At 39.9% G+C, this 14570-nt stretch overlaps 1 protein-coding gene across 1 annotated transcript; it reads left to right on the top strand.

Annotated features, from left to right (window-relative positions):
* Positions 1 to 11252: 11252 nt before the first annotated feature.
* On the top strand, positions 11253 to 14038 carry LOC307268721 (HMG domain-containing protein 3-like; the record flags this gene model as incomplete). The annotated part of the gene is made up of 7 exons (XM_080051457.1): positions 11253 to 11730; positions 11815 to 11954; positions 12087 to 12291; positions 12489 to 12593; positions 12686 to 12882; positions 13107 to 13248; positions 13338 to 14038. The coding sequence occupies exons 1-7, from the start codon at positions 11325 to 11327 to the stop codon at positions 14036 to 14038; spliced, it is 1896 nt and encodes a 631-aa protein (XP_079907583.1). The 5' UTR covers positions 11253 to 11324.
* Positions 14039 to 14570: the final 532 nt, after the last annotated feature.

The raw sequence follows: 14570 nt of genomic DNA, 5'->3' as shown, positions 1-14570 counted from the left end.
AAGGGCTCTTGCTCTAGGTTCTTATGTAACTAAAACGTAGTTCAGTACGCCAGTAAATAGGAACGACCAAGGAACGGTGGAATAGTCTGCTCGCCCCGCTAGACTGTCTGCTTCAGCTGACTGAAGGCTCGGGCTCAGCTGTTAGCCACAGAGCTACTGTTTTGCTAACACAACTCAAGACTCGCACACTCTACAAATAATAATTCTAATCGGCCAATATGTTTAACAAGAGTTCCATCTAGCTAACAAAGCATTATCCCCCAACATAAATAACACAATTTATGGAGAAAATTACTGCGGAACGTTTACATTGCGGGCTGCAGCCTGAAGTTACTGTCTTAATATGCGGCCAAACGTACTCACATCGTCTTGACTGGATTCCGCCGCCGCTATTATTATCCTAAGTCTGAGCGTATATCCACACTTTATTTCTGCCTACAGTAACGTGACTTCACACACTGTGTGTATGTTTATGTCTGTCTCACAAAGAGACTCGCTCACAACCAACCTGTCACACAAACACACACACACACACACACACACACACACACACAGACAGACACAGAGGTGAAGCAGTGAGCAGCGGAGTGATTTTTGTCAGTTTGGTTAACAGTCCCAGAGATGTTGGACTCAGCGCGTAGCGAGATCAACTGGCACATCGTGGGGACAGTAAAATACGGCCCTCTTACTGCAAGCTCCAGCACTTCTGCTCTCAATTCACCGGCCAGTATTGTTGTTGTAAAGCAGCTGACCGGCTCGGCGCTAAATGTTTACGTCACACCTGACGCTGTTTACAAGCACCTCTTTCATTCCGGAGCGCTGTGTAAAAGGGGCTACTGATGCGCCAGCAGGCCGGCGTTGCTTGCTTCTGTGTAAATAACACAGAAGCAAGCAAAGCCGGCATTTTGGAGTGATGTTGTTCCGTCAATATGCCGCAATCTCTGTGTAAAAGGGGCTAGAGATGTAATGTAGCCATTTTCTACATGTATTCAGAGCACAGGCCTCATTACACATTTAACCCTGTTAAAAAAACCATGCAGACTTACCTCCTACATACTACTTCGGGAAGCAGCAAATGGGTGTGTGTGGGGGGGGGGAGCGGTTTTGGGCAGCAGCAACTGTAGGAAAATGTGGCAACAACTGTGGATTAGTTGAAAAGTCAAATGAAATCAGTTTTTCTTAATATAGCAATATCAGCCATTTGCCTCAGCAGGCTTCACAGTCCGTAAACAACAATATGACAGACACCCCCTGCCCTTAGACCTTTAGCTCATCTGAGGAAAAACTCCCTGCAAAATAGATGTCACTTGTACAGAACGAAAATACTTATAACAGACAGCTGCTTCTGAAACTGAAAAACAGTGTGCATTTACAGAAGCAACATGTAAATAAATAGCAACAATGGGCAAAGCAAGAAATGGTAGGTTAACTGTCACAACAGCTAATAAGGCAGCAACCTAACTACAGTGAATTAAAGCAGGGCTTGTGTGTTGGAGACATAGATAGTATATTGGAGACGGAAATGGGGTGAGTTCAAAGCAGTATTGCTGTAGGCCAGGAGTGAGACAGAAGTAATAGGCTACAAATGGCCGACGCTGAAGGAGGACAGTCATTTAAAATATAGAAGAAATACAAATCACCGACTCTTTAACAAATTAAACATTCCTGGGCAGCGGGGGAGTGTGACTTTCCCACTTTAAAGGAGCAGTGTGTAATATGACATCATCAAGAAAGTTCTACAAAGTTCTAGAATGCAACGCTCCCTGGGTAACCCCGCCCCTTTAGAATAATAACAGAAGCTACAGTGGCCTTCAAGGACAAGAACAATTCTACATTTTAAACAATGCATCTCATGACATTCCAACTATGACACTTTCAAGATGGCGGCACTAGGCCTTGGTCCAAAATATGCAGAAATATGGACATATATGAGACCCTTTCTAAGGGGAAAAAAATAATTCAAAACGTTTTTTTCAGCTATTATGCACTAAATTAAATGTACTTATGGATATTATAATTACTTTCTACAAAATCTGCTAGGAAATAAAACCCAAAATTCTACACACTGCAGGTTTAAAAAATTAAACAGTTTTGGGGAGCGGGGAGTGTGGGGGAGGGGGCATATAACGCGCCCTCCCCTACAACAGGATAATAATAATATGACCGAGGAGAGTCATTTTAAAATAAATAAAAAGTTGAGCAGCAAAGTGTAGCCTATAGCCAGCTCTTACCTGAGACAGTGCAGTGACTGGGCCGTGATCTTGCTTCTTCTGAGCGGCAGCTGCGTATACAGCGGCAGGTGAGGGAAGCCGGCAGGTAGAAGTTGTGTCACGGGTCGCCCCGATGCATTTGCCGAGTCCCCCTCCCCCCATATGCGCACTGCGCCCCCCGCGCATTTGCCGAGTCCCAATATCCCCCCCCCCCCCCCCCACACACACACACACACATATACATTTGCGCACATGCGCACTGCGCCCCCCTGACCCCCGCGCATTGAGTAAGTCTTGCAAGTCCTACCGACACGGCTGCTATTATAGTAATAAGATGCTCATCATTTTCAACTCATATTTTTCCGGCCTCATTTTGGATAATTTCCATTAACTAGGTCTAGGCCTAGAAGTCAGTGCATCTGCACTGACTTCTAGGCCTAGACCAAGTTTTTATTTGTGTATTCCTTTTTCCCTTTTTTTTGTGGACACATTATTTGAAGAAATGAATTCATGAGAAAGAACTGTAAATGTTCATACTGATCTGTAGCTGCTTAGTAATCTTCGTTTGCTTATTTCACTTTTTTTCTTCTTAAATTATAATTTATTTTTTCTCTTTCTTGTTTTACTCTACTTTCATTTTTATCTTGTTTCCACTTTTCTTTACTCACTAAATGTTTCTTTGTGGTCATGTCAGAAACTGATAAATAAAACGTTTTTAAAGTAAAGAAAAACCATGCAAACCCCAGTTCACCTCTCAATGCACTTTGCATTCCCATGAAATGTTTCTACATGTATAATTACTCAGTCAGTAATCAAGATAGATCCAAGACCTGTTCTGTCAGTGCATGAATAGATAATCCATGGCCTTAGTTTCATGCTTCATGGGAACAGGTGTGGGAGAATTTCCGTTGTATTTTCAAACTCATCGTTGTTTGTTTAGCTTCAAGTGGTTACTGATGACACCAAACTAATGAAAACACATAGGTGACACTAAGCATTCACCACACCCACGCTTATTCAACCTTGCACAATAAATGATTTCTATTGCGAAATGTTTTACTCTGTATTGGATGCAGTTAGAATAACTGAGATCAGCCCGGATGCTACATCCATTTTATATTCAGTCTATGAATCTCAAACATGAATGCCGTTCAAACTAATAGTCGTGCATCCCTCACTGCTGCTCCACTGTGACGAGTCCCGTTTTCACTGCTCTTGATAAATCAATCAAATGCCATTTCTCTCATTAGAGCAGATTCTGCCAAAAGGGTCACTGCATGTTAACACTAACAGTCATCCTATGTTAATAAAGGTTCAGTAAGTGGAATGGTCAGTTTAGAAAAACGGGACGGGTGGCAACACTATGACTGAGAGATCGGCTTTATGAAACGCACACATTATGTAAGTGATCACTGTACGAATAAAGAGCGATTTAACACTTATATTAACATAAATAAATCACTTACTTCACCTTTAAACAAGGATTTTTTTTATAAGCTGTTGCACTCTTTAACCTTCAACTCATATTTTACTTGATAAAATAAAGACAATAAATGCACTCCTATGTGTTGTAGTGTGTTACAGTATCTGCAGCTATTAAAGGTGCAGTGTGTAATATGACATCATCAAGAAAGTTCTACAAAGTTCTAGAATGCAACGCTCCCTGGGTAACCCCAACCCTTTCGAATAATAACAGAAGCTACAGTGGCCTTCAAGGACAAGAACAATTCTAAATTTTAAACAATGCACCTGATGACATTCCAACTATGACACTTTCAAGATGGCGGCACTAGGCCTTGGTCCAAAATATGCAGAAATATGGACATATATGAGACCCTTTCTAAGGGAAAAAAAATAATTCAAAACATTTTTTTCAGCTATTATGCACTAAATTAAATGTACTTATGGATATTATAATTACTTTCTACAAAATCTGCCAGGAAGTAAAACCCAAAATTCTACACACTGCAGGTTTAATATGATGCTTATCATTTTCAACTCATATTTTTCCGGACTCATTTTGGATAATTTCGATTAACTTGGTCTAGGCCTAGCGCATCTGCACTGACTTCTAGGCCTAGACCAAGTTTTTATTTGTGTATTTCTTTTCTTTTTTTGTGGACACATTATTTGAAGCAAATGAATTCATGAGAAAGAACTGTAAATGTTCATAGTGATCTGTAGCTGCTTAGTAATCTTCGTTAGCTTATTTAACTTTTTTTTCTTCTTAAATTATAATTTGTTTTTTCTGCATTCCCATGAAATGTTTCTACATGAAGAATTACTCAGACAGTAATAAATCAATATAGTTTACTGCTTCAGTAATAGGCTACTGAACATAAAAAGGTGATTTATGGCTTTAGCTTCAAACGTAGGAACACTTCATAGGAACACGGGTGTGGGTGATTTTCCGTTGTATTTTCAAACTCGTAATTATAAACTTGTTTTAGCTTCAAGCGGTTACTGAGAACACCAAACTAATTAAAACACACACACGCATGATAGTTAACACTAACAGTCAGCCTTTGTTAATTGAAGCTGCAGACAAACACCATGTCCGATTCCGAGGTGATTAATCATTAGTAATCTTCATTTTAATGACAGACATACCATGTATGTTAGCTTAAAATCATTGTAAGTGTTCTGGGGCCTGTTTCAGGTAGCTGGTTTTGAGGCAACCCAGAGTTTGTTCGCTCTGAGTTGGTGGAAACTCTGGGTTTTCCGTTTCAGGTAGCAGGTTCAGCGCAACCGAGGGTCAGTTACTGCGGCAACATACGCCGTGGGTCTAACCTGCTCGGGAGGTGGTTAGTCCTACCCTGAGTTTGTTTTCACTTTACGCTGCAGCTCCGACTGAAGAAAGAGTGTCACTGTCACACGCGTCCCTGTACAGTTTGAAGCAAAATCACTCCATAAAAATCTCCATCGGGATGTTTTTATAATTTCCTGATGATTTTACGTTTGAACGATCATTTATCTGATCAGTAGCCTTGTTCTCAGCCCTCGGTCCGTTCATAGACGGCCACCTTACACATCGTGACATGCTCTACATTCAGATTAATAAACCTATTTGTATTGTATGTTTTTTAACGTATGTGCCACTGAACAGATTTATGTCAGGTGGATTCATGTAACGCTGCGGCTGCACGCGATCGTTACAGTTCACTTCTGCGATCCTGTCACAGACGAGCCTCGTTAAATAGCCTAATATGAATATAAAAATTATATTATAATTTAAACTGTGATCACTTGAGGAAAATGGATCTGGTAATAAATCAATCAGGCTCTTCAATGGAAACTGTCACCTAATGTGTCTTGACGTTAATGTCTTTCACTCCCCATTTAAAAGAAGCGACAGTCTGTTCTGTTTACTGCACAGTAGGTTATTAGGCTATAGCTTGCCAACATATTATACAGCAAATATAAAACACTGTCAGCAATGCTGTGCCGCGCCAGCTTTATTACTTTACAGCTGATATGCGTAACTTTTTAAAATAGACTATGGCTTCTCATACGGAAGCGAAATGATTCTCTTGACAAAAAATGTTTGCTCTGTTTTTTTTTCTGAATTGCCGAGGAGATTAGATCAGAGTTATGAGACAATATCCCGTTAATTCTTCTCCATAGGCTACCATAAACTCATTCGTTAATATTTCTAACTCTAGTGGGAGGAGCGGAGATTTCTTTTTTTCTTTTTTGAGAAGTGGAAAAGTGGGAGGATCAAGCATTTGTTTCTTCTGTTTCCATGGTGAATCATGTTATCAGCGATCCATTGACGATGGCTTTTACGCACATGCTCCACCCAGAGTGAACACGCTCAGAGTTGATAAACCCAACGCTGATCCACTGTTCTGAAACCGAAAACCCAGAGTTACTCATCAACCCTGCGCTCTGAGTTTACCAACTCAGAGCGCAGGATTAAACTCAGAGTATGTAAAACCAGCTACCTGAAACAGGCCCCTGGTAGGCCAAACAAAAGTAGCTGTAACAGCCAGGCAAGATAGCAAACTAATTGTAACAGAGCGGAGAGGTGTGTGTGTGTTTCTCCTACTATCTATGCTCCTGCTCTGACCGCAGCTGGGAGGGGCTGCTCGGGGCTGCTGCGCGAGGAGCGGGCTGCGTGTCAGTGCTCCCGCTGCTCGTTGAGAAGAGGTGATACTTGCTTTGGCGAAAAAAGTCACCAATAACACCAGAAAAAAAGCTAGATTTGTCGCTTGTCGCTGTTTTGAAAAAAAAAGTCGCCAGGGGGGCTGAAAAGTCACTAAATATAGCGACAAAATCGCTATGAGTTGGCAACACTGAGCACAGGACGAGGGATATAGGGCCAGCGGACATCCTGCTGCTAGCGGCAGGCAGCCTAGGGGCAGAGGAAGGGGACGAGGTTGCGGTCGGAGAGGTCTTGACGTGGTATCCTGGGAATGGTAAATTGAGGGTTCGTTTGTGAAGACATTGCTACTCGCTGTCCGCCGTAGTAGCCTAGTACCAAACAGTAGGCTAGTGTCAGACTGCTAGGGTCGTGAACGCTCACGCAACTGACGCATCAACGTCGTTGCCAAGGTCCCACAGCCAATAAGAACGGAGAATCTGACCTCGCTCTGATTGGTCAAAATTAACATGAGCGGTGGCAATTTTGGGGGAAAGCACACAGAGGCAGGGGGGAGCAAAGTGATAAAAACATATTTTCAGACCACTTCACCTACATATAGCTGAATGGCTATTATGACAGTTTTGCCAAATATTACAGTAAGAAAAATCTCAACTGCAGCTTTAAGGTTCAGTAAGCAGAATGGTCAGTTTAGAAAAACGGGACGGGTGGCAACACTATGACTGAGAGATCGGCTTTATGAAATGCGCACATTATGTAAGTGATCACTGTATGAATAAAGAGCGATTTAACACTTATATTAACATATATAAATCTCTTACTTCACCTTTAAACAAGGATTTTTTTTTATAAGCTGTTGCACTCTGAGTTAACCTTCAACTCATATTTTACTTGATAAAATAAAGACAATAAGTGACGTCCCATACAGACGCACTACATTCAGACAAACTGTCCTGTCAGTCAAAGGAACTAAATATTGGAATACTCTCCCACTCACAATAAGAGACTCACAAAATGATTCAACCTTCAAAACACACCTCAAACAAAACCAAGTCTGTGACCACCTTTAAACTCTTTTATTTTCTTGTGTTATTTGTGCCTTTGTTTTTGTATTCTTTTTTTAACCTGTATTTCTTTGCATGCCAGGGACAACAGATGAAATCTAGCATTTTTGCTAAAATCTGGCATTTTTACAGCTGTAAATGTTACAGCTGTTCATGAATATGCACTGTCCCGAATAAATAAATAAATAATAATAATAATAAAACTCCTCTGTGTTGTAGTGTGTTACAGTATCTGCAGCTATTAATATGATGCTCTTCATTTTTAAGTCATATTTTTCCCGACTCATTTTGGATAATTTCCATTAACCGGTCCCAATTCAAAACTAATTGAGTGTGTCCATATGTAGGCGCATCTGCACTGACTTCTAGGCCTAGACCAAGTTTTTATTTGTGTATTCCTTTTTCCTTTTTTTGTGGACACATTATTTGAAGCAAATGAATTCATGAGAAAGAACTGTAAATGTTCATACTGATCTGTAGCTGCTTAGTAATCTTCATTTGCTTATTTCACTGTTTTTTCTTCTTAAATTATAATTTATTTTTTCTCTTTCTTTTTTTACTCTACTTTTATTCTTATCTTGTTTCCACTTTTCTTTACTCACTAAATGTTTCTTTGTGGTCATGTCAAAAACGTGTGAATAAAATGTTTTTAAAGTAAAGAAAAACCAAGCAAACCCCAGTTCACCTCTCAGTACACTTTGCATTCCCATGAAATGTTTCTACATGTAGAATTACTCAGACAGTAATCAATCAATATAGTTTACTGCTTCAGTAATAGGCTACTGAACATAAAAAGGTGATTTATGGCTTTAGCTTCAACCGTAGGAACACTTCATAGGAACACGGTTGTGGGTGATTTTCCGTTGTATTTTCAAACTCGTAATTATAAACTTGTTTTAGCTTCAAGCGGTTACTGAGAACACCAAACTAATTAAAACACACCCACGCTTATTAAATAAACCTTGCACAAGAATTGATTTCTATTGCGAAATGTTTTACTCTGTATTGGATGCAGTTAGAATAACTGAGATCAGCCCGGATGCTACATCCATTTTATATTCAATCTATGAATCTCAAACATGAATGCATCCCTCACCAAGAGAGTCTGGCTGCAGACCTCCACCCACAGAAACCTCCACCAGCAGACCGGAAATTTAACCAGAGAAGAAGAAGAAGTTAAAGAACGGAATACAACTTTCTTTATATGTCCATGGATTACAAGCAAGTGTGAGTACTGAAAGAGAATACGTTTTATTTGTTTGATCTAAAATAAAACGTATTATTTAACTAGATCGGAACATTGTATGAAATTAGTTTGATAGACTTATTATATACCGGCTTATTAAATTACACGCCACGTTCCCAACACTTTTTCTTTTGTTTTATTAAAGGTATAACAGTATGTAACTGTTCGTGATTTAATGTTCGTGAAACGACAGTTTTATTGTTGACTTAATCTGGGGCAGAACATTCAACATTTCCATTGATCCAGTACTAAATGTAGGCCTTATTGTGAGTGGTGTGATCTCAGAATGTTTAATGTTACCTATTGTGATACATATTCAGAAGGGGAAAAATGTGACTCCTGCTGCCGGCACCATCACTGTCCGTTCTGCCTCTCGCAGTTCTCCATGAAGGTAACATTTGTAAACATAAATGCAAATTAAACCTGCAGTGTGTAGAATTTGGGGTTTTATTTCCTAGCAGATTTTGTAGAAAGTAATTATAATAGCCATAAGTACATTTAATTTAGTGCATAATAGCCGAGAAAAATGTTTTGAATTATTATTTTTTCCCTTAGAAAGGGTCTCATATATGTCCATATTTCTGCATATTTTGGACCAAGGCCTAGTGCCGCCATCTTGAAAGTGTCATAGTTGGAATGTCATCAGGTGCATTGTTTAAAATTTAGAATTGTTCTGGTCCTTGAAGGCCACTGTAGCTTCTGTTATTATTCTAAAGGGGTGGGGTTACCCAGGGAGCGTTGCATTCTAGAACTTTGTAGAACTGCACTGAACAATTACATCCGGGTCACTGAGCCATAGACATTATAAAGTCTTTGCACTTTATAATGTCTATGCACTGAGCTGTCAATTAAATAGTTATTGGCCAATAGGGACGCACCCCTGCAAAACCCTTTTTGTCGCATTACTGCCTCCTTCAGCATTTATACTGACATTACATTTCATGACAGGTGACCCTCAAAAAAATATACACACAAAAACACAATGCATCTTACAACAAGATCTGACAATCACCTTCCTCACATCCAGTGTTTTTCCACAGTAAGATCCTGTTGTGTTTTTTCTCATCATCAATGCAGACAGATTGCAAAAGAACAAGAAAGTTGAGAGCATAACTGCAAAGCTGACTTTGAGAGGAACGTCTGATCATTGAGAAAGAAGCACAGGGAAATAAAAAAAAATTACACAAAAAGTTGATCTCAGACCCAATGTGCATCAAGTACAAAGCAACTCTGATTGACAGCATCCTGAATTTTACAATACATCTAATTTAAGCAATGATTCAAAACAATACCATATCAGATTATTTTGTGGTGATTAGATACTTGATTATATGCCAATAGTAAAAAATAAGTTGATGCTCTGAAGGGACAACATTTGCTGCACACCCCTAATAAATATGTTTTTCTATTGTTCAGCTTGTTACATGTAGACCACTACTACCTCTACTGAATTACCCTGAACCGGCCTGTAATTAGTACGCTGTGCTGTGGGAATTCTTTTTGCTTTGAGATTAATTTTTTCTACAATTTAAACATCAACTGTAACTTTTTTTCTGTCTTTTGTAGATGCATCACTCGATTTTTAACGTTGATTCAAAGCCAGAGGTCAAACGCTGCACAACTTGCTGCCATCTCTTTCACTGCCCCCTATGCCCAACATTTAAACCAACCGGAAACACGAAGCTTCAGTGCCACCTGGAATCACACATAAGACATTCCATTACATTTAAAGGTAATATATTTATGTGTGTAGAAAGCATATAAGAATGTAAGTGTACATGTCTGTATACAATATGTATGTGTGTGTGTGTGTCACTGACTTATTTCCCCTCTATCTTTTGCCTAAATTGATCTTAGATAAAAAGATATGCAGGTGCAACCTCAGCTGCAGAGATGGGGGGCATTATCATTGCCCCCTATGTGGCAAAACAATCATAAGAAAGTCGGATATGGATCAACACCTGAAGTCCTGCACAAACAAGCAAGACAGTCCATCCACCTCAGCTGCCGTCCATACCTCCAACCAAAACCCCATCACAGTCAGGACAGCCACGACCTCTCCAGCACCGACTGCTCCTTCTCCCCAACATTCAATTGTTGCTTCTTCCTCTGCTGCCTCTGCTGCCCAGAATAGTCCAAAATGTTTGAAAAAGGCAAAATGTCCACATTGTAATTTGACTTTCTACAAGAAAAACATAGGGAAACATATCCAGAGGACTCACAGCAAAAAACAAAAGGACATAACAGTACACGACCATTTAAATTGTGTCTGTGTAGATGCCACAAATGACATTTCTGCTGTACAAAGACCACGGCATGGCTTCTCTGTGCCTGTACACGTACAAAACAAAACCTGGGGTCATTTTCATAAAGCGCAGTGTGAGTTGGAGGAATGTATCCAATATCACTTAATGGCAGTGAGAAGTGGACTAACATCTAGGCATTGCGAACACATCCGGTCACTGCAGTACTGCAAGGATACAGCTCAAGAGGAACGTCTGCAAGAACAAGTCCTATCCGAAATGATCAAATTGCATTTTGTTGGCGATGCAAAAAAGGCAACATGCCTAAAAAGACAAAGAAAGGCTCAGGCGTGTCACGTGCCTCTGTGTGTAGAAGTAGCAATTGAAGACACCCAAAAGCAGTTGTGTTTCTCTGTGCATGAGCCTACTGTGAAATACTACAGTCGCCTTGGGAGGATCATGGTAACCTTCAATCCACAACAGAACACGTGGCATTGTCCTTGTGCCAAACCAAGGGTCTCTTGTGTGCATAAAAACATCAGCAAATGGCATTTATTCCAAAATCACCGGTCCTTTTTTAAAACAGAGACAGAGACAGCCTCAACACCTCATCAGCACCAGGGCACTGTCTACCCACCTTTGGATGCAGAATTAAAGCGGCTTGTGAACTACATCCACACATTCAAAAAGCTTCCAGCAGACCTTCCAGCTGACCTGGTGAAGCCTAAGGCCTTGACCGATTATCTGACAGAGTTGCATCCAACAGAGACGATCTGTACCTTCTGTCCAGGGTCAGTTAATCTTGAGAAGTCAGCGGTAATAACCAGAAATGCCAAGATAATCACCATGAATGGTGTGATTAAGAGTAAGTTATTGTTTTACTTATTTTTATGATAGTTTGCAATTTTTGAACATGACACCTAATTAGTTACTAATTTTCTTTTTCCAGATGTTTCAACCTATTTCCGCAGATGTCCACAGTGCAAAATGTCCTACAGGTATCAAGAGTGGTCACATGGAATGCATAACTTTGATGACCATGCAATATTGAGCCTGGAATTATGCCTTTTTTTAAGACACAACTTGCAGGTAGGTGCAATGGAATATTTAGGCTGAGGAAAAATGCTCAAATATATTGTGTTTGTTTGTTAATAACTTATTTGTTCATCTAGAAAATGCAATGTTTAACATTTTTATTTTTTACTGTTATATCTCTTTCAGAACCACGTCGCTGTGTCCAAGGTCATAAACTCCCTCGAAAGCCTTAGGAATGAAACATTCCCTGCTAGAGACACCATCCTCCATGGCTACTACCACTTCGAGGCATTAATGAATCACGACTATTCATTTTCCTGTGTGTGCTGTGGCTACCACCCGCCAATAGTTGTGATGGACCTTCACAGAAAAGGCGTCTTCAACCTACCTGGTTAGCTACAATGTCTAGTTTGGTTTTAGAGTCTTTAAATGTGCATACACACACACACACACACACACACACACACACACACACACACACACACACACACACACACACACACACACACACACACACACATATATATATCACACATATATATAGTGTGTACATATGTGTGTTAACGAATACATTTCATTTCCTACTAGTGACTGACATGCAAGAAGCCTCTGAAGACTTCACTGGTGACGTGAACATTGAAGAGTTCTGGGATTCTGTACAACTGGAGATGATTGCACGTGGATTTTCCAAAAGTATTAACATGCTTTCAAACGTCTCCTAATTTGTAAAAACATTAATTTTATGATTTAACAAACGCATCATTAATGTGTTTGTTATCTCCCAGGTCGAGGAGCAAAAAACACCTTTGCTGTTCGTCCTAGTTTTGAGCGCTGGGCCCCATGGATTGGGAAGAATACACGCAAATCTGAGACAGTGTTAAACACAGAGTTTGAAAAACGTTCATCTTCAAAGTCCTCCACTGAAGCAGAAGTCACTATGGTGTCTGAGGACCGGCTTGTTGATGAACTCATGAAGCAGAAGGTAAAGCTGTATGTCTGGATTGTTCTTAAATCTTTATCTCTACATAACTTATTCAAAAATGACAATATTTTTAATGTGAGTTTTGTAGAAACGTTGTCAGTAGTTTATATAATAAAATCAAAATGCCTCAAAATAGTAAAACAAGAGACACCGAACATTTGATGTGGTCTCTTAATTTAAAGACAGAACCTTCTTAATTTTTTCATTCTCTGTATTTATAAAAGGTTTCAACAGTGCGCAAGCTGTGTAAGGCCTGCAATTTGGATTGGAATGGATCGCGGATGGATCTTGTTGTCAGACTGAGGGAGGAAATGAAGACACGTCATTCATATGATAAAATATTCCAGAAAATCTGGGGAGCATCTGGTAATGGACATCACACCTGGAGCATCAGAACTTTGAGAGTAATTATTTGTATATTTTATAATAACTTTGTTTTTCAACGTTTGTTATAGGTGGGTGGTCAGTGATCCTGTGCCCTCATGGTGTGGTTTACAGTTTGAAGTTTAACCTAAGGGCAGAGTCTCCAAGAGATTATGCAGATCTCCTTTTGTCTTGGATGCATCTGCCAAATGTGTCTGTGTACAATTCTGCTCGGGGCTTGGCAACTCATGGCAACCTCCGATCCCCAACCTCACTGCCTTTCCAACCACATGAAGGGAGACTGGCTGCATCTACCCCAGAGAACATCACAGCAGCACAGCAGACAACACTCAGTGTCTCTCTACCATGGCTGACTGAAAAGTTACCAAGTCCTGATGAAGATGGCCATCCTGTCACTGGCTCCTCAGACCACTATGTGTTATATGACAGATTCCACCAGGCAAACACAAACAATCCACAGGAAGTCTTAAGAAGGATCAATCTGGTCCCTGAACTGCAGGGTTCTTTAACTCAGGTGGCTGAGCAGCTTTTTTCTACCATGCAGAAAAATAACTACTTTCTGAACAACATGGCACCATCAACACACATCTTTTTGATGAGAAACCTTGTGCACCACAAAAACAGAAACACCAATGCAAAACTTTTGGAGAAGCAGCTAGAGAGAGGACTATCACACCATGTGCAGGAAATCTCTCTAAACAGCTGTGGACAAGCAGTTCTTGGTAAATATGAGGTCGAAGAAATGTATTTTGCTTCCATTTATCATTTGTAAAACTGCTTTTAATAGAATAATTATTATAATTATGATAATCCTTATAAAGCATTAACTAACTGTCATCCCACCACCACCGACCACCACTGTTGACGTAGCTCCTACAATTCACGTAGAAGCTTCTGGCATGAGTGAAGCTCCAGTGGAACACCAAAGGTATGGGTTATAGGAACAGAAAAGGTGCTGTAGTTTGTAATGTCAACAATAATAGTTTCTATTGTAAAAGTTGAGGATTTTCATGTGTTACATGAGAAGCATCTTGCTGATGTCACCCTTTGACATTTCTACGTAGGAAGAGAAGACGGATAGAGTCCATGACGCATGGAAGAGAGCAGGGGCAGCAGTTGGCAACCTGTATTGAGCAGGTATTTTATTTATTAATCATTTATTTTAGATTTTGTTTGTTTGCATGTGTTTCTATTTTTGGGAATTCAATATTTATCAAATACATTCAGTGCTCATGCTTTCAGTATTTCCATTAATGCTCTTTGGCTTTATACTAACTGTCTTCCAATAGAACATTTAAAATGAA

This window comes from Ammodytes marinus (assembly GCF_949987685.1).
Source record: "Ammodytes marinus genome assembly, chromosome: 22".
Taxonomy (NCBI): domain Eukaryota; kingdom Metazoa; phylum Chordata; class Actinopteri; order Uranoscopiformes; family Ammodytidae; genus Ammodytes; species Ammodytes marinus.
This window is presented reverse-complemented; position numbering and strand designations above follow the sequence as displayed.